The sequence below is a fragment of the Panthera leo genome, chromosome E2, assembly GCF_018350215.1.
Source record: "Panthera leo isolate Ple1 chromosome E2, P.leo_Ple1_pat1.1, whole genome shotgun sequence".
In the NCBI taxonomy this organism is placed as follows: domain Eukaryota; kingdom Metazoa; phylum Chordata; class Mammalia; order Carnivora; family Felidae; genus Panthera; species Panthera leo.
This window is the reverse complement of record NC_056693.1, coordinates 54,747,366-54,771,826: the sequence shown is the minus strand read 5'-3', so window position 1 is coordinate 54,771,826 and position 24,461 is coordinate 54,747,366. Positions and strand designations below refer to the sequence as shown.

At 56.6% G+C, this 24,461-nt stretch overlaps 1 protein-coding gene across 1 annotated transcript in view; it reads right to left on the bottom strand.

The window, feature by feature from the left end:
• Positions 1-24,461, bottom strand: part of LOC122209155 (c-Maf inducing protein) — a 230,939-nt gene that overhangs the window by 77,213 nt on the left and 129,265 nt on the right. Inside the window, exons 2-3 of the mRNA XM_042920864.1 lie at positions 11,972-12,097; positions 25-75 (exon numbers count right to left, since the gene is read on the bottom strand). Of these exons, the coding sequence (XP_042776798.1) occupies positions 25-75; positions 11,972-12,097 (177 nt within the window). The remainder of the gene's footprint in view (positions 1-24; positions 76-11,971; positions 12,098-24,461) is intronic.

The following is a 24,461-nucleotide window of genomic DNA, read 5'->3' as shown; positions in this document are numbered from 1 at the left end:
AGCAGCCACCGAGTCAGGACTTACCTTCCACTGCAGAGAATGGAACCACTGGTCTCGCAGGTAGCTGTTGGCAGCCTGCAACGACAAGAACAGGACAGCAAGGTCCGGTCACCGGCTTGCAGCATGTCAGGGCACTACTGCGCGGGCCCCAGGCCGCCCCGTCCAGCAGAGTCTGCCCTGCGGCCCGAGCACAGGGACCCACCCAGCTGAACCTTTCGGGCGCAAAAACCGAAACAGAAGTGGCAACCGGGGGGACTTTTCTGAAATGAGTCATCACTGCCGCTGCGTGCTTATAATTTGCTGGGTATAAGGGACTCCAGACACCGGCTGCTTGAAGAGCTTTCACTGCACACGTATCTTGACTTCATTAGGATCACGGGAGGGGCCGGGGCGAGCGGAGAGAGGCACGGTGGTAGGAGCAGATCAGGTGCCTCCTTTCCACCAGGCACTGCTCCAGGCGCCTGGCGCCTGTTATTCACGTGTTCTGTCATCAGGCCTCACAACAGCCCTGTGAGGTGGCTAACACTACGCCCATTTCACAGCGGGAGAAACTGAGTCTCTGATGTCTCACAACAACTAAGTACATTCAAACCCAGGCAGGCTGGCTTCAGAGCCTGTGGGTTTATGAACCTCTTGCCAACCGCAGAAAGTCATGGGAGAGAGCGCCCGGCCTTGAACTCAGGGGGACTCGAGTTAAAAATCACTGTGCAGGGAGCAAAATCTTCCCAGACGTGCACCACCCTCGTTCGCAGACCTTGGCAACTGGGCCTGGATTTTCTTCTCCGTAAAACAGGGCCACTAGCCCTATCTTGCAGGAATGCTGTGGGGATTGGGAAGGATTCCTGTAAGGTGCACAGAATCGGGCCTAGCACATAGTACGTGCTCACACAGAAACACCGCCTCTGTCGTTACTGTCATCACTGATCCCTCTCAAGTGAATCGTGGCCCGAGGAAGGCCCTGCAGTTGTCACGCTGCTGGGGCTCTCACCCCCGGTTCCAGCACGGCTCTGGGTGATAACAGCAATATTTATGGTTCATTTAATGTGCACCAGACACAGCGCTAAGGTCTATGCGTGGACTGGCTTGTTTGGTCCTGGCCAGTCTACCCTGGGAAGTCGGGACCGTCAGCATCGTCACCCCTACGGTACAAACGAGGAAACTGAGGCTCAGGGAGGTTAAGAACGTTCCCACAGGCTCACAGGGAGTAGGTGTGGGACCAGGACTTGAACCCAGGCAGTCTGACTCATGCTGTAAACCACAGAGTTTCTGGCATTCCAAGTTTTCCAGTCACCATCCCTAAGGGCAGAAATGCAGTGTCTGTTCTCGCCTGACCCCGCAGCCCTCTGTTCTAAGTTGACCCTGACTTTCATGGTCCCGGGACTCTCGCAAAGGCTGGAGCTTCTTTCCAAGTATGAAAGTCCAACTTCTGTTCCCAGCCTGCATGGACACACACACACACACACACACACACACGCACAAGCGTGTACAACTTCGGGTCACCCTCTGTCAAGGGGATCCAGGTACCCTACCCAGATCCTCAATGGGGCATCAGCCGCTCTCCCACGGCACAGTTTGGGGAAATCTCTGGGCTTGAATAAACGAACCTGTTCCGTGGCCAGTGCGGGAGGGTAAGGGTACCAGGTCTCCGTGTGCAAACTCAGAGACTGGCAGACTGATACCAGCCTGTGGATACAAGGCAAGTTGGCATCTGTGCCCTGAGTGGGAGTGGGCGGGGGGACACCTTCCGTGTGATTCAGGGACCTCTGCGGTGGCCGAGTCTCCAAGAGACCTGGGTTCAAGTTCCCTGAAGACACAGAGCCTTTGTCACCTGACTGGGGGGGAGGTGGTGGCCGAAGGGGAGTCTCACGGGACCAGCAGCACCCCGGAGGGTCTGTGGCTGACTCACCTCCCATCCGTGCTGACCTAGCTCTGTGGTCTTGTGACACTTCTTGTTCATTAGGATGAAAAAATACACCCCATGCTCAGGGAGAGCGACGCAAAAGATCCCCAACAATGAGATAATCCACGCAAAACCCTTACTTAGCTCAGCGCCTGGCACGTGTAGACACTTTACAAACAGCACCGATCAGGATCCGTGCAGCCACGGCCTGTGGGATGCTGATAAACGTGGAACAACAGGCTTGCAGAATAGAAAAGCCCTGATCACAGCATGTGCCACCTTCTGTGCTGTAAACGATCCCACTGTGGCTGCTTCCACGCCACGAGGAGGGAAATCCCTGGACCACAGTTGGGAAGAGACGCGTCGGATCCGCTCTCAGGGGCTGGTCCCGGCCGGTGTGAGCCTACCCGGCACACGCCCAGTCCACAACCATCTCTGGGCTTTTTAACACACCCAAGTTGGCCAGAGAGAGGGGCAGGTGCGGGAGGCCAAATACAGGACCCCCAGAGATGGTCCACATGCTTGTCCTTGCGAAGGCCTCACCTTAGGTGGCAAATGGGCTTTGCTAAGATTTGAGGAAGTTAAGGACCTTCAAATGGGGAGGTCATTCTGCGTTCTCTGGGCGAGTCAATGTCATCAGAAAGGTCCTTACAAGAGGGAGGCTGGAGGTCAGAGAGAAGAGACAGAAACAGAGGTTGGAGGGATGCGGCCACAAGCTAAGGGACACAGACAGCCCCTGAAGCTGGAAAAGGCACGGAAAGCTATTCTCCCAAGAGCTTCCGCAAGGCTCTAGCCCTGCCGACACCTTGATTTTGGCCCAGTGGGCCCCGTGCTGGACTTCTGGCCTCCAGAACTAGAAACAACAAGTACTAAATTTGTGTTGTCTGAACCGCTAATGCGTGACAGCAGCAGTAGAAAACCGGTGTGGGAGGTATGGCTAGTTAGTGCTCAGAGGGGCTGCTCTGTTGGTCCTGGGGGTGCACAGTGGGACCGGGCAATGCCCATAAGGTGTCACTGGTTGGACTGAATGACCAAGTGAATGAGCTCCTTGAGGGCAGAGTCCTTTTTAAAATTTTTTTTTTTATTTTGAGGGAGAGCGGTGTGTGTGTGTGGGGGAGAGAGAGAGAGAGAGACAGTGAGTCTCTGAGAAGGAGAATCTCAAGCAGACTCCACACTCAGCACAGGGCCCGACTTCGGGCTCCATCCCACGACCCTGGGATCATGACCTGGGCCAAAATCGAGAGCCAGATGCTCAACCAACTGAGCCACCCAGGTGCCCTGAGGGCAGAGCCTTAGGCCCAAATCCCCCGTGCTGATTAGCAGTACCGGGTACCACTGCAGGCCGGCTGCACAAGAATGAATGAACACGCACACAAAGCAGGAGGTGAGAAAGCACAGCAGTGGTAGGAAGCCCTAGACAGTGACTCCCTTTCTGTGCCTCGGCCGCCGAATCGAACGCAGACCTGGTCTCCCCGTGACCAGGCCCAGCCCTTCCCATTCTGGGAACCACCCCAGCACGCAAGCTCCTGTTGCGGATTTTTAAGGTGGGGGGGGGGGGGGCGCCCCTCCCTTGGTTGACTGTGAGGAGCAGGTGATCCAGGCCGCGTCAGTCGCGTCAGTCAGAAGCCCCTGCCCAGGACTCTGGGTCTTGAGCCAAGCAATGTGGGGATGAAGGGGTTAAGAATTCATTATGAGACAGAGGGGTGTCTTCCGCTAAAGGGCAACCCTAGGCTGGGCGGGGCACGGTGCTACCACCTGCCTCAGCCTGTTCTCCAGGCTCCCGTCAATCCTTCCAGTATATTCCTTTTCTGCTGGAGACGGCCTGAGTCCATCTTGCTTGCTTACATCCAAGACTGACCCACAAGGCACCACTGGACACTTGTTCCTTCTCAAAAATGCATGTTCCAAAGCATTTTCTCTCCAGCTGTTCCTCCAGAAGGCGCTGGCCAGCCCCGGAGCGGCAGCTTCCCCTGCTTCCACCACGAGCCCTCCTCCCACCCCCCAGGTGGTCTGGCTCTGCCCGACCTCGACCTCCACCTCGATGTGCCCGGCCTGCTGCTAAGCAGAGATGGCTGTGCACGTTTCCTCCCCTGCCCTGGTGCCTGGGGCCGCGTCCCCAGGTCTCCGTTGGGTCTGCTGTGTCCTGTTTGACAGCAGCCTTGCGGTCTAGAAGGGGAAGAAGGTTCCTTCAGCGACATAACCCCATCTCACCTGCCCTGCTCACCTCCCCTCTCGGCCTGACCTTTCCGGCAGAACCCCTGCATGTTCCAAGACCCTCCTCACGTGGGAGAGCCCCCGCGCCTGCCCACACCCAGCTTCCCAGCTGCCTCCATCATCCCGTGAGCATCTCAACTGGAGGAGGTCAGAGTCACGTTCTGGAAAGAACGCACGTGTGGGTTCAGTGGAGCAGTTGGTGGATCCCAGCTGAAAACAGCTGTGTGACCCTGGACCACCCCGCCTGTACCGTGGACCCGGGGAGCCTGCCTCCCCAAGGCACGGGGCTGAACTGAGGAACCCCGGCTGATGTCACCTACCAGGCACCGAGCAAACTGCTCTGCACACCTCACTCTGAGGCGAGGCACGGAGGCTCCGAGCAGGTGGGAGGGCCCTGCCACCCGCCTGGGAGCTGACCCAGCCCGACCCCTGACCACACCATCGCCCTCGCTGCTACAGCTTGTGTGGCACGCGCCCCTTCTCTGTCCTCTGCACCCCTCGCCCCCTCCAGCACTTTGGCTGGGACCACGCTCCCCGCCCTCCTTCCCGCCACTCTCAGAGCCCCATCCCGCCCACGGGACTGGGAAAGGAGACAGAGTCCCGTCGGATTAACTGCTACCTCCCCGGTGAAGCCGGGGTCACCAAGTTCGCCGAGTGGACTCATGACACGGGGGCAAATGCTGGAGGTGCCATCCGGTTCCCTGCCTCCACTCCAGGGAGGCAGAGACAGCAGACGTCCCCCACCCCACCCGCTGGGCTCATCATTCCCCAGCGCGACCGGGAGGAGAGGTGGCCACAGCCCTCGCTGTGCCCTCTGGGCTGGCTGCACTTTGGAGGAAGACAGAGGCCGTGACTACGTTCGTCCATCGTAACAAATGAGGCTCTTTGAACTGGAGGCTCAAAGGGATTTCAAGGATCACCCATTCAGGAGTTCTTGGTTTTTGGGGGGATTTATGGGAATCTGAATCCCTTTGAGAACCTGAAACAAGCTGCAGAATCACACCCAAGTACAGTGCACATGTGTCCACTGCACACACATGCAGGTGCACGCAAAGATACCCACAGACACACACACACACACACACACACACACACACACACACACAGAGGCAGTTTTGGAAGACACCAGGGGCCGTAGGTTAGGGACCCAATTCTAGCCCAGCCCATCCCTTCCTGCCACGCTTCTGATGAGCAAACTGAGGCCCAGACTTGCTGTGGTCTTATCAGCATCCTCCCGCAAAGTGTCCAGCTCTCCTCCCAGCACGTGGCAGGTACTCGAAGCCACGGGGCTGGCCGTGGCCAACCAAGCGTGAGTGGATGTGACCTGCGTCGCTTCCAGTGGAGCCTCTACGAGCCAGCACGCTACTTAGCAGGGTCCCTTCCCCTTGCCGCGGTAAAACCAGGAACATGCCAGACGGTACCGGCTCCGTGAGCAGTATTCCCCGCTGACCCACAACGGACACGTGGCCTGAGTGAGAAAAAACCCTTTGCTGTTTTGAGCCACTGAGAAGCTGGGGCTGCTTTGCCACGGCAGCATAACCGAGCATGAGCCGGCTTGCTTCGCTTTTCATGTAGCTTTCACACCGGACATACATCCTCCCGGGAACACTCTGCCTTCCTCCTCCCTCAGGGCCTGCTGCGCTACTCACCCTTCAGTTCTGCCCCGAATTCCTTTCAGCGCTTTCCCTTTCCCTCGCCATCCCGGACCACCTCAGGCGGTGGAAGCTCATCTAACTGCCCTACCCTGCCCTGCAAGTGCTGATCTCATCGTTCTTCTCTCTCGCCAGGCCGTGAGCTCCATGAGGTCAGCAACCATGTCTGATTTAGTCACTACTGCGTCCGCAAAACCCAGAGAAATGTCTCTTAGATGAAAGGTTGGCTGGGATGTTGAATGGATGACTGGATGGACACGTGGATGCATGGATGACGGATGGGTAGACGGGTGGACAGACAGATACATAAATGGACTGGGTGGGTGGAGAGTTAGATGGATGGGTGAAGCATCACCCGTCCTGCTCGTTGGAAGAAAAATCTCATGTGCAGTCACGCTTCTAAAGAACTACTCAGTCTTGATCCCGTCTCTTCCCCAAGGTGTATCCGATCGGGACTAAAAAAGAGTCACGGCGGTCTTCCCCGAAAACCTCCTATGACCAGGCACAGTGCTAAGTATTTTACGTGTAGTAAGGCTGGTCCTCACAACAGCCCAGGAGGCAGGTCCTACGACTCCAGCTCACAGACAAGAGCAGTGCCCTGGAGAGGTTACTGCTGCTTGTCCAAGGCCGCACAGGCTGCCCGCCCCCAACAGGAGAGCCACGTGTCTGGGCTCCAGCAGGCTTGCAGGAACTGGGCTGGGGAATCTGAAGGCATTGTGCCTGGTGAAAGGGGGGAGGAAGGACTCGGCTCGGGTTCCAATCCCCATGTCGCAAACAAGAGAAGGGGCCAGAACTTTCCTCCCGAAGAGGGGCGGCACATCTCTCACTGATGGAGCCGGAGAGGTTGGGCCACGAACTGCTCCTTCTTCTGGTTTGTCTGGTTTCGAAGAAGGACGGACGCTGCTCGGGGCGCGGGGCGGGGGGATGTCCGGGATCCCGACATATCACCTCTAAGTGCCTCCCAATGGAAAGGAGAGGTCCACTCTGGACTGGGCTGTACATGGCCCGGAGGAAAGGGTGAGTTTCTGCACAGGGTTTCTATACTGCTGTATGGGCAGCTGAGCCAGGACAACTTGGCGCCGTGGGACGCAGGGTACAGCTCAGAGTCCTGGGGCGGGGGGGGGGGGGGGGGGGGCGGTCACTGGATTCAAGCATGGGAAAGAGCCCCTGGAGGCAGGCAGGCCTGCTCAGGCCAGCGCTAATTTCTCCTAGCGATAAATCTTTCTAATACTGGAAGGGCCTCGTTCCAGGCAAATTCTGCCTAATTTCCTCTTCGAAAGTTGCCAAGTTCTCTCTCATTGTTGTATTGTCTCGAGAGGTGAGAAAAACAGCCAAGGGTGCACTGTGGGTGACTGTTCCCAAGTTCTCCTTCCTGGCCCAACTTCTTAGGGAAAAAACAGCACGTGCTTTTCAGACCGGAAAGCTCTTTCTCACTGGCTTCCAGTAAGAAGGGAACCCACCCTGTCCCTGCCCCTGACGCCTGGCCTCTGGAGATCCTCTTGGGAGAAGAGCCGGTCTCTGAGACCATCGGGAGACGAGGGTCTCTTTGTTCTGGTTCCGCCTGGACCCTGTTTTAGGAGCAGGGGGCTCCTGTCTACTTCTCACGGATGGGCAGAAACCCAACTGCAAGGCAGAAATCCCCAGATGATGGGCGCCACAGGGCTCTTTAATGCTGGCTACCCCACCCCACAGGCCGGCAAGGAGCCCCCCCGCCCTGGACGCTTTCATTGCACCGTTTATGTTCTTATGTAGTTACTTCCTCACAATGAAACATCAGCACAAAGGGCATTAAGGGGGGAAAGAAGATAAATAGGCCCTTTCTGCACCCGGGGATTCTAATAACATGGCATTAGGGAGCTCATGCTGAAAAACACAAAGCTTCCAGAAAGACACCAAGTGGACAAGGCTGGGAGGCTGGTGCCTTTGTCTGGGGATTCGACCTGCTGGCACATCGCTCGGGCTCTCTGCGCTGGGAGAAGGCACGGTTGCCAGAGATCGTCTCTTAACCTTCCCTGAACTCGGATAGGTCAGCTCCCAGAGGTCTGAGTGAGGCAGCGATTCAAATTCTAACAAAGCAGCTTTGTCAGGAGGTCCCTGGGAGAGAGATGGAGGTTGGAGAGGGAGGAACAGAGGGAGGAGGAGACACAGAGGCAGTGAAGTCAAGATGCACGGAGAGAAGGGCCTGGGGTGGAGAGAGGCTTGGGATGGAGAAAGACATCAGGAAAAAAAAAACAAAAAAAACAAAAAAAAAAAAACTATAAGAGAAGCAGAGAGTGAAATATAGCGAGAGAGAGGGAGACACGGGGAGAAGAGGAAGTGTCAGAGAGAGACAGAGGAAAACAGATTCACGTGGGTACGAGAACCCGAAAGGGAGACCGAGAGCGAGAGCCTGGCAGGCGAGGGTGGGGACCCCTGCAACCCCAACATCACCCCGCGGGAGAGAACAGCCGTGCACATGAAGCAGGACGTGACCCTCTTCAGAGCTGCTGGAACAGGCCAGAGCCTCCAGCCTTGTGAGGTTACTTCCTCTGGCAGGGAGGCGGTGCGTGGAACACGGGGCCGCAACGAGAAGTTCCAGGGTCCAGCCCCGTGCAGCACTTCCATCATTCTGCGATGACGGAAACGGTCGCTGTCTGCACCGTCCAAGCAGCAGCCGCTAGGTCCGTGTGCTACCGAGCGCTCGAAATGTGGCCAGTGGACCATGATCTGCATTCTCAACTTGATTCAGTAAATTAAAATGCAGACAACCCAGTGTGGCTAGTGGCTGCCGGCGGGAGGCACCCCTGGGGGGGGCATTTCACCCTCTGCCTGCCCTGCGGCCAGGGGCGCCCAGACCCAGACGAAGCTGCTCCAGGCGGCCTTGCCCCCTGAGCACGGCAGGCTGCGTCCTGGTCCTTCCTGCACGCACGGCAGGGAGGACTGCTCAGTCGTGCCACAGCTCCGGGTCCCATCCCACAAACCAGGACAAACCCAAAGAAGGGTCCCGCGGACACCGTCGACAGCACGCGAGCAGCGCCACCCTGGGGCGTCAGGTACCTTCCAGCCCAAAGGCCATCTCCAAGATGACTCGGAACCCACTTATGTAACAAGGCGGCCACACACGACCCGTGAATCGTGGAGGGGAGGGAGGAGGGCGATGATGAGAAGGAAGCGAGGTGGAAGCTGGTGGAAACGGCGGAGGGAGAGGGTGAGGTGGGGGGGGGGGGGTTGCACCCACCTGGGCTCCCTGAGTAATGGGGTGGAGGGCCGTGTGTGAGTGCCGCTCTCCTGCTCCAGCCTCTGTCCACCGGAGCTGGGGGGGTGCAGCGAGCAAGGGGGGTGCCGGCGCAGGCCCGCCTGTCGGCTCGGCAGGGGGAGCTCTGACGCGAGGCCACGGCCGGACGCAGCCCCAGCCAGGCGAGTCATAACCGCCGGCCCGCAGCCACGGCCGGGGTTAAAGGGACATTCCACTGCCCAGCAACCCACATCCCTCTAAGCCTCCCTGCCCCTCCACGCCTGGGTGAGCGGCATTCGGGCCTTCCTTGGGGGGACGCCGGCCCCTCCAGCCCCAGGAACAATGCGACCCTCCTGCCGGCCAAGCAGCAGCCACTATACAGCCCAGGAGATTGGGGCTCAGGGCCCTCCCCACTCTAGCTGGACTACTTCAAGGTTTCCCTCCCTCCTGCCTCCCTCTGGTGCTCCCTCTCTGTCCTGCAACTAGACTGATCCCTCTACTGTCCCTTCCAACCCGTAAGAGCTTTCCACGGCTCCCCATTGCCCTCGGAACATAGCCTTGGCTTCTTCACTCGGCTAATAAGACCCATAGAGTCTGGCTGTGACCCAAGAGCTCTGGACATCATCCACAGGGCCCTGAACCTGCCTCCCCCTCTCTTCCAGGGCAGCAAACGCCCCCTCTCTCACATTCATGCTTTGCACCCGCATTCCCTCTGCCCCGAGTGTGTGCCCCCCATCCTGGCACACTCCTACTCATCCCTCTATGCCCCACTATAAGGTCGCCACCCCTGGGGAGCCTTCTCTGTCCCCCCCAGGCCGAGTGAGTCAGTCCCTGCCCTCCGGGATGTGCCTCTATTTTAGCTGTTATCTCTGTAGTCACGTGTTTAGAGCTCGGTCTCCCCAGAGAGCCCCACAACTCTTCGAGGATGGGGCCAAGGGGCTCATTTACCTTCCTCCCCCAGCACAGGGAGCAGGCCGGCTCGGTGCTCTGTGAGTCAGTAGGATTTTCTCTGTACCCCTCTTCTCCAGCTTTCCACAGGATGCTATTACTGTCCCCGCCCCCCGAATGTCCCGCCGCTGCTCAGGTCCCAGCCCAAGGGGGCCGGAAGTGGCCGCCCCCACAGACTCCAGATGGCAGCCGTCAGAGGGGCCGGAAGGACAGACAGGAGAGTTCTGCTGGCTGGGCTGGGGGGTGGGGAGGAGGGAAAAGGTGAGGGCAGGTAGAAGAAAGACAGCCCAGTGCAGAGGGCGCCAGAACCGAGAAGAAAACAGACGGGCGGCCGTGGTGCTGGTGTCCTCCAAGGGGTGACAGGAAAGAAGACAATTTTTCTAAAGAATTAGCTGTTCGAGTCAGCTTGTTGAGCTCAGCATTCCTCAGAGGCCAGACCATGTGCCTCTCGCCTTCAGTGTTGTTACACAATCTAGTGGCCGCTTTGGAAATGCGTTTTAGGGAACATCTCTTCAGGCTCAGGGCAGATCTCCCTGGAGTGACAGAGTTAGAAAGAATATGTTCCTAAAAGGAGGGCCTGTTCTCCCAAAGACAAGAGAATGAATTCTCTCTAGATGAGCACTTTCGGACTCGGGGTCCCTGCCGGAGGCTGGGACGGCTCTGCCCGAAACGACACAGGACACGTCGCATGTATGCACTGCTGCAAATTTTTCAGCCACGATTCCTTGCCTGGTGGACCCACCTCTCCCGGACCACAAGGTCCTGGAAGGGCCATGAGAGTACACAGCCCCCTATGGTCAAGGCTGGGTATGTAACCTAGGGTGGGGCCATCCCTGGGATGTAGGGGACTACAGCAGGGCCAGTCAGAATCTTCTGTGAGATTTTACCGAAGGGTACTGGAAGGAAAATGGGCTCTCACATTTTTAAGGATAGAAGTCCCTCTTTCCCAGGGTGCCTGGGGGGCTCAGTCAGTTAAGCAACCGACTCTCGATTTTGGCTCAGGTCGTGATCTCACGGTTCATGAGTTGCAGCCCTGAGGCGGGCTCTCTGCTGGCAGTGAGGAGCCTGCTTGGGATCCTCTCTCCTTCCCTCTCTGCCCCTCCCCTGCTCATGCATCCACATGTATGCTCTCTCTCAAATAAATAAATAAACTTAAAAAAAAAAAAGTCCATTTTTCTCATGCATGGAGAAACCGTCCCTGACAATGAAGCCAATGCACAGAAAGAGAACCAGGAAATGGAGACAGAGAGAGTCCCTGAATACTATTATCACTTGACTCCTGGATCAAGCTATGCCTGAAGGCCTCTCTTAGACTTCCCAGTTACTTGAACACAATTACAGCATCAAATTCTTTTTGCTTTAGAGAGTTTGAATGTTTGTATCATTTCCAAACAACAGCCCTGACCGATACACACAAAATGCACCCTTTTCCAAGGAGACAGCTCTGGGGGGCTCAGTCGGTTGACCTTTGGTTTCGGCTCAGGTCATGATCCCAGGGCCATGGGAGGGAGTCCCGCATCAGGCTCTGGGCTGAGCGGGGAGCCTGATTAAGACTCTCTCCCTCTGCCCCTGTCTACTGCTCGTGGTGTGCACGCTCCCAATCTCTCTCTCTCTCAAAGGACAAAAAAAAGACTGAGACCGACGAGAAGAACCTCCTCCTCACTCGAAGTAGAGCAAAAGGTGGCACGTGTTGCTTACTATAGCCTTCTAAGTCCTAAAAACATGCCTTTGCGCCTCAGTTACCTCATCTGTAAAATGGAGATCAAAAGACCCATTTCTCAGGTTTGTGGAGAGAAAGAAAAGCATAAGACATAAGGTTCCTGGGCTGCAACAGGCAGGCGGTAGGAGCTCGGTCTGTGCACATTCCCTGCTCCTCTCCCAGAGAGGGCCCCACGGTTTATACCTTTCTTATGCTGGAGAAGAATGTGCCCTAAGCTAAATAACCTTCCCTCCTGGGAGCTGTCCGTCTCCTCTGAGGGAAAGCGGAGTGCGAGGGCGCGGAGGGGGCAGAGGAAACTGCTTGTTCATGTTTGTCTCTCCTACCTGCAGTAAGACTGTTCCCCCAGGGATTGTGAGCTGTAAACAGTACTTCGGGGCATTCTCCCAGGACAGCAGCTGAACGTCTTCAATAGCGCTGTAGGAGACCGAGTTTTCCATGTACCCAGTTGGCTGCAGCAAAAAGAAAAAAAGAAAAAGAAAGAGAGAAGGCACACATTGGTTACAAGATCAGGCACAGTATCCATGCCTCAAAGAAGGTTCCAGAAAACATCCTCCCACCCCCCCACCCCCCATTCTGACAACAGGCAAACCGAGTTGGTACAGACACGGGGCGACTCTGGAGACCAAAGGAACTCCGTCTTTCCTAGCATCCCAGCTGGCAGGAGGGGGCTGCAGTGGAAACTCGCCCCCGTGTTTGGAGCTGTAGAGTCGGGACCAGACTGGGGACACCTTAAGGGCAAAGCCTGTGCCCTGTTCCTCTGGGCGTTCGCGGGGCCCAGCACAGGGCAGAGCCTGGATCCCTCCAGCCCTCACCGTGTGCAAGCCACTGCCTTCTCCTGCCCAGAATGCAGTCATAGACCCCCTTCGATTTCCGGGTCTTGTCTCCCCACCCACATATGCACTCCCCACTCGAGACCCAGGGCCACATTCCAAGTCGACGAACTGTATCCCCCTACTCCCTGTTCAGTGTCCTTCCACAGCTCCCGGTGGCCCAAGCACGAATGCCACGTGCCCCTCCACCCCTGCCAGGCTCCTTCCTCCAGCCGCACCCACTTTCTCTTCTCTGTCGGCCCTCCCCAACGGCCCACCCGGTGGCACCACACAGTTAGCCTGCCCTTTGTCCCCAAACGGTTGTGGCCCCATCCCTGGCATCTCCTCCTCCACTGTCCAGGCCTCAGCTCCACAGGTCTTCTGGGGGGCCTGCTACCCCCCAGACCCTAAAGCCCACCTGGCCACATCCTTCCCTGTGCCCTCGGCGCTCCGCGCACCCCACTGAATCACTGTGGACGTTTACCATATGTCATCTACCGATGCCTGCCTCCTGGCCAGGCTGCAGCTCCCTAAGGTCCGCCCCATGTCTGTCTTGCTCCCTGCCCTCTCTCCGCAGAGCCTGGCACATGGCAAGGGCTCGACAATTTGTGTCGAAAGGAAGAACTGGAACAGCTTTCGTCGGTCAATGCTGGGGTGAGGGCAGGGAGAGAGAAACTCACAGCCGCTCACTACTCTGTGAGGGAGCTCCCCTGTCACGGACAGAAGGCACCAGGAGCCAAGGGGATGCACTGGCCACCAGGTACCAGCAGCGCTCTTACCACCCTGACCCCAGGAAGCCAGGAAGCCATACTTCAGCAGAGCCAGAGGCAAGCGTAGCTTAGCCGAGAAGGCAGAACGTGACGGCTGACGCGTCCCCAGCCGTGACACGCGCCAAGCGAGGTCTCCTTCCATCCTCACAACGGCCCCGTGGAGCAGGTGCCAGGGCCATCCCACCGCACGCTGAGGACCCGGAGGTGTCACGTGACTTGCCCAAGGTAGGCCAGCTGGGACGGGGGCTGGCCAGGGCCGAACCGAGCTGGCAACTCAGGAATCGGGGCCCTAACCACTCCCCACTGAGCTGCACACAAGTGGGGGCGCAGTGTAAAATCCATGGCCCGACGAGTTCATTCTACCATCAGGATTTAGGACCGCCACGAGGTTTTAAGTTTCCATTTCTGTCTGCCCAAGTTGAGATGCAGTGGTGGTGGTGGAGAGGGCTGAGGGCACAGGCTGCGACAAATCTCCCTGATACGACCGGTCACCGGGCTCAGGAAGGGAGAGAGGTTGATCAACACATTCGTTCTTTCATTCATTCGTTTACTCATTCACTCATCTGATGTATTCGTTGGGCATCTATTACGTTATAGGCCCATATGCCGGGTGCTGGAGATACAGCAGTGGATGAGACAGGAGCCCAGGGGGGCAAAGAGATAACAAACCAAATACACAAATAAACAGCAGGTGCTGCACCAAGAATCCAAGAGGGTGTGCTCACAGGGGCTAAGAGCTGCGGGGCCCGGTGCCCCTGAGAGGTGGGGCAGAAGTACGCCCGGGAGCTCGGAGCTCGTGGCCAGTGCAAAGGCCCAGGCGTGGGAACAAGCTGGGCGTGTTCAGGGAGGAGACTGCCCAAAGGAGGAAGGCCACTCCCAGAGGGTCCTGTGGACCCAGCCAGGGGTCTGGGGCGGAGTGTTGTTTGGGGAAGAGACTCGGGAGGAGGGGACAGAAGCAGAAACAGCCTGGAGGCTCCAGAGCAGGTCCCTAGCAAACAGAGGCGGTGGGGGGGGGGGAGGGGAGGCAGCGGGGGAGGGGCAGTCAGATCCCTTCTGCCCTTCCCCAAAGGCACAGAGCCCACCCCTCAGCACCAATCCCAGGAGCCTCTGTGTCTGACCAGGAGAGTTGCCGTGGTGCAGATGTGCGGGCTCCCCTCACCTTGCAGCCTGCGCCCGCGCCCCATGCACTGTTCCGTTCTCGGTATTCCGCCATCAATGACTCAGCTCTGACTGCACATCTTGTCCCGAGAATATCCGTGCAACCAGGGGCTCGGGGGATTGGTTAGACACTTATTATCTGAACCCACGTTCAAGTATTTATTGTGTGCTGTCTCCCCTGCTAGTGTTCCAGCACAAGAGCAGAAATCTCCACCTGTTCCGTTGCAAGTGCCCAAACAGACCCTGGCACTGAGACGGGGGTAGTCATTTTCTTCTAAATGAAGGAACTATTTTCCTAAATAACACAGTGTTCATCCATGTATTGCTTCTAATCATGACACAGAACATACTTGGGGAAGATGCTTTCTGGGGATCATTTTAAGAATTAAATTTTAAAATTAAAACTTAATTGACAAAGGAAAAAAAAAAAATCTCCTTTCGGAAGCAATGGCACCCGGGTACCAGATGCGCCAAAGGCCTTTCTGTCGCGGCCCAAGTCCACCTCCCTCCCTTTACGAGGTCTGGTCGGCCTCCAAACTCCATGCCGTTGACCCCTTGAGACATACAGAGGCCAGAGGACACGGGTTGAGCCATGGCCACTAACACATCTGGAAAACCGCCAGACCACACCAAACAAGAGAAAGATAGCAACGCCCATTCCGTGAATATCTGGACTCGATGATCCAAACCGAGCCAACGGCCAGCCTCGTTTCTTTAGAAGCGCACCTATGGGCCTCGAAGCCTCTGCCTCCCACCGGCCTCCCCGGGGACCCTGGGACACGACGAGGCTCCGCACTGCCCCGTGTGGCACCAAGCCCGTGGCAACCACACGCTCGGGGCGGGGTGACCACTCCCGACGTGTGCGACGTCCAGGAGGCGGGGCTTGCCTGTGTCTGCCTTTCTCACGACCCTGCTCCAGCTGCTTCAATGTGGCCTTGATTAGAAGTTACAACACAGGCTTTTTGGGGAAAGGTTGGGTATAAATAAATACATGCTGGTTTTTAATAGCAGACGTTCTGCTTTCCCACTGTTCGAAACAGTACTGGCTAAAAGCAAAATGTGTACAGAGAGACCTGTGTTCGAGTCTCTTAACTGTGTGGCTTCATGCAAGTTACTGTACCTCTCTGAGTCCATTTCAGCCAATGGTAAAACGAGAATTTATTAGACAGGATTATTTTCTAATAATCCTTTAAGGAGACCCAGTCTGTCAAGGCTTAGCACCGCATCTGGAACATTCTAAAAAGCGCAGTAAAATGAGGTACTGCGAGAAACAATAAACTTTACCTCTAGGCTCTTTCTCCCCCAGACCCATGCCTCTGGTCTAACGGTGACAAAAGGATCAGATAAACCCCAACTGAAGGACGTTCCTCACAACACCTGACCAGTACTCATCAAAACCAAGCAAAGTCCAAGCAACTGTCCCAGACATGAGAATTCTCTGTCTATGGAGGAGGACCACTCCTTGCACTGTGGGATCCCCAGTGGGATCCTGGGACAGAAGACGGACATTAGGTAAAAACGAAGGGAATCAAATAAAGCATGGGCTTTAATAACAGCATATCACTACTGGCTCATTAGTTGTGACAAATGTATCCTGTTTCTGGGACATGTTCACAACTGGGGTAGCGGGCTTAGGGGTCCATGGAAACTCTGTGCTGCCTTTGTAACTTTTCTGTACATCTCAAACTGTTCTAAGATAAAATGTTCACAGACAGAAATTAACTGCTGCCGTGTTATTGCTAGCATCGTCTTCGACGACAGAGCCTCGGCAGGAGCCCAGGGGGGCTTACGAGGGAAAGGGGACGGATCGGGACTGAGAGTCCCTGAATGCTCTCTTGGGATTCAGGTGTGAGCCAGTGCTGACCACGGGCCTCCTTCGTCCGGGTACTTTCACACGGCTGGGGCGATTTCACAGATAACTGATAATTCCTTGGTAATCTGAACACGATGATCTGAGTTACAGTGCAGGAGATTCCTACATGGGGTAAAGGCTGAGTCAGATAAAAAAGAAAAATTTAATTCCCCTCCACTTGAGGGAAGCTGGGAAATCCAGCTCTGAAAGGTACATGTAAGAGAACAACAAGCAGACTCCGTTGTTTCTACATGTAAAACAGTGCGAGGCCATACTGCACGATTCTGTGTACGTGACGTCTCGGAAGGAGCAAAACTACGGAACTTGAACTCAGATTAGCGCTCTCCAGCGGCCAGGGTGCGGGTGGGGACCAGTTACCAAGGGGCACGGGGAGCTGTGTGGGGTGATGGAAATATTAAAAAAAATTTTTTTTTTAAGTTTATTTATTTATTGTTGAGAGAGAGAGAGAGAGAGCGAGCATTGTGAGTGGAGGAGGGGCACAAGAAGAGAGAGATTCCCAACCAGGCTCTGCACTGTCTGCACAGAACCCAACTCGGGGCTGGAACTCATGAACTGTGAGATCATGACCTGAGTTGAAATCGAGAGATGGGACGCTTAACCGACTGAGCCACCCAGGTGCCCCTGGAAATAGTCTGTATCTCGATGGTGGTGGTGGTGGTTACCTGACTGTGTATCTTTGTCAAAACTCACAAATCTACACCCTAAAAGGATGAATTTTACTGAAAGTAAATTAGAGGTCAAACCTAAGAAAGGCAATGTGTGAATACTGTAGATGATTTGGAAGCCGATGAATAGAATGAAATCTTTCAGATAAAATCACGTCAAGACCACTCATTAGCACTTTGGTATATTACCTTTATATTATCCTCCTGATTATTTTTTATACATGATTTTTTTCCTTTTTTTTTTTTACAGAGCCCCAGTCATACAATACATATAATCTTGTGACTTGCCTGTTTTTTTTTCTTTTTAACATAATGTTCCATCACATGTACATCGTATATTCTGGACAATGATTTCCAGAACTATTATTTAGTGGCTATAAAGCATTTGGCCACTGTTTTATCACTGCATCCCACCTCCCCCCACCACCATGGACAGTGTGGTTGTTTCATTTTATGCCACTATAAACAACTCCACAATGAACATCCTTGTGAAACGTGTTTTTCTACCCTATATTTAGGATTATTTCCTTAGGCCAGATTCCCAGAAATGGAATTACTGGGACAAAGGGTAAAAGCATATTTTACGTCATTGCCAAATTGCTCTCATTAAAGAGATATTAAAGAGAACCGGGGAGCCCCGGCTAAGGCTGGGGGGGCCTTCGTCCTGAGCCCCGAGCCCGGCTGGGTCCTGGAAAAGCCAGGCTCTGATCCCGGTGAGCTCAGGGGGACCACATGGCCGGCCAAGTGCCCACAGCCCGACTGCGCCGCACAGGGGCTGGGATCGCAGAAGTCTGCACACAGGGGTCCAGGCGCGTGGGGACGCTGCTCTCCCGTGGGAGTTGAGGTGCCTCTGTCCTTTTGCCCTTGGGGACTGATGAGGGGCTAGCTTGGGGGTCTTGGTGTCCGCCAGACCAGGAGGAGAGCGCTCCCCTTCTGCTTCTGTTTCTGAGATGAGCTGCTTCTCTAGCATCCCCTCGATGCCTGGATCTGGGCTCAGGAGAGCAGAGCCTGGAGGGGCCTTCGTGAGGGCCCCTAGTCACCAAAGACCCTCGGAGCTGACATTCCACACTGGGAACCCCCTCGGACCTCCCACGTCAGAGTAGGCAAGGAGTGGGGTGACCAAACTCCCCTGAAGCAGCCCCTCCCCCCGAGGCCCCCAGGCTGCACCTCCCCCTGCTTCCCAGGGAGCCAGCTCCTTCCCACCCAAACCTGCCTGGTTTCCATGGGGATTCCTCTAAAATCGAATGTGAATCATGATGTCTGCGACCCCCAAGATGAGGCTCAGGCTGACTCAAGGCATATGTTGGGAAGGTGTCCAGCACCAATCCCAGGAAGGGGAGCAGGGAAGAGGCTCCCAGACCCCAAGAGGAGAAGCCGGTCTGGAAACACCCTCCATGAGCTCACTCCCGAGGCAGGTGGACGTGGGAGGCTGGGAAACCTTGCCCCCCGGGGGACCCGGGCTGAGAACAGCAGGCTGTTTGCCACGGGTGGGGGTGGGGGTGGGGGTGGGGCTGGGGTTGGCGCCCTGGCACCCTGCTGGGTGAACCACACTATAGACAGGTCCCCCTCTCCCTGCATGGAAGCTGCCTGAGTCATCGTGGAGGGAGATCCCTCTCTGCACAGCCCGACTCCACATGGCACCATCCCACTGGAATGAGGACGGGTTTGCTGCTGCTCGCTGCCCCCTGGACACACACCCTGGACTCAAAGGACAGATGTCAGGTCAGAGGATAGGGAAGCCTCTTCCAGCCCGTTTGGAGAGTCAACAACAACGACAACAGTAATAATGACGGCACTGTTACCTCTGGTAGTACCACAGAACGGCTCGGATCGGAGGAGTGGGTTTTAGCTCACCTCCCCCTGCTGCTTTCTAGAAGTGAGATAAAATTCATATAAAATCAAACGCTAACCACTTTAAAACGTACAACGCAATGGCCGCTGGCACATTCACAGTGTCGTGCAACTTCACGGCACTTAGTTCAGTGCTGAGGCATTCTCAGCGCTCCGAAAGGAGACTCCGTACCCATGAAGCGGTCACTCCCCCACGGGGCTGCTGGCCGCTGGTCTGCTACCTGTCCCCGCGGCTTGGCCTCTTGTGGACATTTCCCGTCAGTGCAATCACGCAGCACGTGGCCCTTCTCGCTGGCTCTTTTCCCTGGAGGTTCCGGAGGTTCACCCACGTCGCAGCATGTATCAGTTATGGCTGCATAACGTCCCGCTGAAGGGACAGGCCACGTTTGGCTTACTCCTTCGCAGCTGAGGGACATCTGGGTGGTTTCCCCCTTTGGGGGAGGGGGGACGGTCTGCTGCATATTTTTCCGGTGATAAGGAAGGACGTGTGCCCCGCAAACACAGCCCTGGCGAAGCCCCTCGCGCACGGAAAGGCACGGGTGCCCCTGGTTAACACGCCTCGAGCGGTTAGCACGCGGCCAGCACCAAGCCGAGGACACGTCTTCTCCCACTTGACCATGCCGCAGCCCTGGAGGGGGGCCGTGTTTACCCCTGTTTATCCGTATGCTACAGACGAGGCAGGTCCAGAGAGGTGCTGACATGTCACGGACCCCTGCTTTAAAGAGACACACCCAGCACTCAATCCCACAACCGCCGGGGACGGTGGCCTCCACCCCGCACTCTGCCAGCTCCTCCAGCCGGAGCCACACTCCGGTGTGCACACCGAAGGGCTCGCGCACACTGCGAACGCGCGCTGTGCACAAAGGAGCCAGGACCGGAACCTGGCGCCACCAGGGTCTCGGAATCTGCCCGCCAGCTGCCACCCCGCCCTGCGGGCCCCCAGGCCACCTACGGCCCCACTGGGCGTCGAGGGCAGAAATCCACACGGGCTCACTTGGGAAAGGCCTGTCAAAATATTTTGATGTTCTCTTTAATCCCACAAAGGGAAAGCTGCACCGCAAAAGCAAAGTGGCGGTAACAATTCGCTGCTACGTGGGTCAGTCTGGGCCCCAGGCCCGGAGCAAATCTCCTCCAGTGCCTTTCACACCCCCCACCTCCCCGTGTTTCCATAAACCAGAGACAGCCAACGTGACTTAAGCTTTTCCGGTTGCTCCAGGGCCACTGTCCCTGCCGCCGTCCCCTGGCGAGCTGCACCCCCTGCCCAGCACCACTCTTGGTCCCGCGAAGCGTCCACACAGCGGCCCGCCGCTCCCCTTCCTGGCCCCCGACTCGGAGACGCTGTGTCAGGCTGCACGGCTTCTCCAACTGTCGTCTTGAGGCCAAATGCTGCCCATGTACCGTCCCCACCCCCTACCTCACCAGGTTACCGCTCTTCTGCAGGAGCCTGTGAAACCACAACGCCAGGCTTTATTTATTAGCACAGGCAACTCGGTTTTGAGCGAGAACATCTCTCAGGAGAAAAACACACCCTTCTTGTGTCTTATGGCCTTTTGTTTGATCGTCTTTTCTTGGTGGTAGGGGACTTAACGAAGGGCTGTGTGGCTCAAGTGGCTCTTAGGTCCGCACTGTCACACCGAACTTTCCGTGATGGGGGAAGTGCTCTGCACCTGCGTGGTAGCCTCCTGTGGGCTACTGAGCACGTGCAATGTGGCCAGTGCAACGGTCACCTCGGGACTGAATTTGTGCAGTCACTCAACACGTGGAACCCCTCGCATGTGCAAGCCAGTGCCCAGTGTCTGGGGGTGCGACCCTACAGTCGTGCAGCTTTGGAGGCAGGGAAGAGACAGATGACCCAAGAAAATGGGGGACTCTGATGGATGGAAATTTGTGTTCTCAGGGCCTGGCACTTCTCACGTGTGCCCCTGGGTACCCCTGACAGCTGAGCAACTGACCAAGTGAGTCTGGAAAGGAGGCTGGATGGAGGGACCAGCCCTGGCTCCCACTGAGGCCCAGAGGGGCTGGCATGGATGCCCCTCCTCTGCCCTACTGTCAGGACCTCCCAGCCTGGGAGCAACCCTGCTGGCTCCCCTTGCCCACCCCGCACCTCTGCACGGCCCTCCCCACCTCCAGCAGCCCTGGGGAACCCGCACGGCCCTCCCGGGAGGCAGGTCTTGCCCCGTGACACATCAAATGAAGGTCCCGAGCAGGTACGTGTCTTCACCAACCACACACAGCTATTCAGGCAGAGCTGGAAGGAGAACTGAGGCCTTCAGAGTACATGTCCTGGCCTCTGTCTGTAACAGCTGGTGATTAGAAGTCAGGTCAACCACGCCGTGACACCACCCCGTCCTCCAGCCAGCCAGCAGGACGGCTCGAAGGGGAAAGGCAGTGACCAGCGTCGGCAAAGAGACAGGGCATCTGGAATGCTCCTCGACTTCTAAACCGCTGTGGAAACCCGTGCACGGCTATCGGCTAAAGCTGGAAGCCCGGGTCCCCTGCGACCAGCGGTCCTATTCCCACGAAGAAGGGCTGACATACGTTCTCGCGGCGAGCTGGACACACATGCTGCCTGAGCACGACGCAGCCCTGGACCGGAACAAACTGGAAACCACCCAGGTGTCCATCAGCGGAAGAACGGGGGAAGAAAGTGTGCTGCGTCACCCGGTGGAGTGCGACTCAACGGTGAGAAAGAAAGATCGGCAACGACACGCGGCACGCAGATGAACTAACTGCACGGACCAAAGGCTGAGGAAAGGACACTAGACACAGAAGCACAGATTATACGCTTCCGTTTATATAAAGTTCACAAGTGCGCAAAACGTACTCCATGCTGAGAGAAGTCAGGGTACTGGTTACGAGGGTGACCGGCTGTCTGGTTTGCCTGAGCCTGAGGGGCGTGCGTTCTTGAGATCCTGGGTGTTCGGCACTAAAGCCGGGGCAGTTCCGGGAAAACCAGGATGGGCGGGCACACCACTGCTTACCCCTGAGTGGGGACGGTACCCCGAAGGGCCAAGAGGGAGTTTCTGGAGCTTCGGCGCCGTTGTAGGTCTTGATTCGGGTTGAGGGCAGCACAATGTTAAGAGACATCAAGCGGGACACAATATATACTTCTCTGCATGTATGTTACGTCTCAGTGAAAGAATGTTTGAAAGACCACAAGTCTGAGAGTCGAATCCAGGCCCCACCACTTGCTGGCTGTGCGGCCTTAGGCAAGTCACCGGGCCTCTCTGAGCCTCAGTTCTCTGCCTTGCAAAAGTGACATAGGATCCACACCCAGTAGGACGGCTATTTTAAAAAAGGGAATAACAAGTGTTGAAGGAGATACGGGGAAATTGGAACCGTAGTCATCCACGGCTGGCAGGAACGGGACACGGCGCAGCCACTTGAAAAGTCGGGCGGATGTTGGAAGAGCTAAACGGTTTCCACGTGACCCACAGGGGGCGTTTAATGGTGTGGGAATTACGCTGCAATAAAGAAGGTAACAGTGTACCTATCTTCAGGGTGCTGCTGAGAGCAACTAAGAGTGTGGCCTGCGAGCTCGGCACCTGTGAGAACTTGCCAATAGGTCACTGCAAGGGGGTTACACAGGGCGGCCCGAGAAAGGCAGCAGGAGGGGCTGCAGGCAGGGACGTGACCAAGCGAGGGTTTAGCTGTTTGAGCTCCGTGAGTGAAACTCCCAACACCGTGCCAGGTGCTAAGCAGGAGATCATCATAGCAAGGTGATCATTCTTCAAGCCTCAACAAGAAGGAAGAAGGGGTTGTGTGCAAACCATCTCCAACTCCTCCACAGATGACGCAAAAAGGGGGGACAGAGAGGGGTGTTCCGGCCTGGAGTCGGGGGGTCATCATCAGCCTGGGGTCATCACGGGGTGATCTGCCAGCTGCGGAAGACCAAAGACAAGTAGGACCCCATCGCTTAGACACTGCCTCCCTCAGAGAGACCCGCCCCACCCCCTCTTGCCCCAACTCAACCAAGCCCCACCTTGGGGGCCTGGGACCGCCCACCGGGCAGAAGCGCTGCTGGACCCTTTTCCTGCCGCCCAGACCTTGGCTGAGCGCCGCCTGGAGGCTGGGCTTCGAGGGCAGGGCCAGTCGGGGCAGGCCAAGGCTGTTCTCCACGGACCGCACTCCTTGGAGACAGTCAGGAGGCATGTTCTGGCTCATTAATCATGAGTCCAGCCATGGCAGCTGCCCCCTTTTATGGGCAAATGGCTCAAGAGGTTTAATGACAGAGGAAGAAGAAGTGATATAGCCATGTTCGGACTCTACAACCTCAGTCACCACCGTGGGATGGAAATCCGAGTCCCCGGGGTGTGGCACTCTTCCTCTGTACCACGGGGCCCCTCTGCCATCCCGGTAGCTGATCGAAGCTCTCGAGGGCCGTGACGCACAGTCAGCACATTTCCAACCCCCGAGTCAGCAGCTACTTTTAGGGAGCAATAGCCCGGGAGCAAAGCCCGGACGCCCGGCCCTTGGGAAGTCCACAGGCACCATCTGGCTGATTCTTCACAAGGTTCCTGCCGGGAGCCTCATCCCAGAGAGGAAAAAGGGAAGGTTCGGAGCTGTTAGATGCTGGGCCCCAGGTCACAACTGGTAGGTGGAAAGGCCACGTCCTTATCCCCGGTTGCACGTTGCCTGCCCACTCTGCCAGATGCTGGCCTGGGGGGTCCCACGATGAGCAGGGTGTGCCAGAGTGGACCTTTTTTTTTTTTTTTTTTTAAAGTTTATTCATTTTGAGGGGGGAGGGGCAGAGAGAGAGGGAGAGAGAATCCCAAGCAGGCTCCATGCTGTCAGCATGGAGCCACGAGATCGTGACCTCAACCGAAATCAAGAGCCGGACTCTCAACCGACTGAGCTACCCAGAGCGGGCCTCTCGATGGGAGGTGGGGGCAGAGGCGTACGAAGGTAACGACAATGCGACATGACAAGCAAGGTAACTGCGAGGTGTCGGCTACAAAGGACAAGGAGCGGGGGTGGGGACAAACACTGGGGAAGGCCTCCCAGAGTGACCTTTGAGCTGGGCCTTCAGGTGGGTTGGGGAGTGCCAGGCACTCCCAGAGGAGGGAATGGAAAGTACAGGGGGCCCAAAGTGGGGGACCCTGGTCTGGAAACAGGAAGTCGTGGGATGAGCGGGCAGGTTCAAGGATTCCTAAAGGGGCCTGAGATGGGACCCAGGGCAGGGCACTGCCGCTGGCTGCCCAACCTTCCCAAACTCGGATTTCCTCTCTCTCCTCTCCCTTCTTCTTCTTCTTTTTTTTTTTTTAAATGAAGGTAGACATGTAAACGGTCAAGTGCGGAAGTGTGAAAGTGCACAGGTTTTATGTGCTCGGCGGGACCTATCTTTGCGCAGGCTCAGCCCTGCACAACCACCACCCGGGTCAAGACAACGGAGGTCTCGAGCCCTCCGGCAGGCTCCCCAGTGCCCTTCCCGTCCGCACCACCTGGGGGTGTCGCTGCCTGGCCTCTGTCACCATAGGTCTGTTCTTGAACCTACAGAATCACAAATGGAACCCCACAGCGGACAGGCTCCTGTGTCCGGCTCCTTCTGTTCACCATGTCTGCAGACGCGTACGTCTGTGGCTCGTTCTTAACTGCAGAGTGGTGTTCCTTCCGATGCACTGCCACTGCCAGTGAATCTTTGCTTGTTTCCAGTTTGGGCTCCCGTGTAGAAAGCTGCTGTGAACATT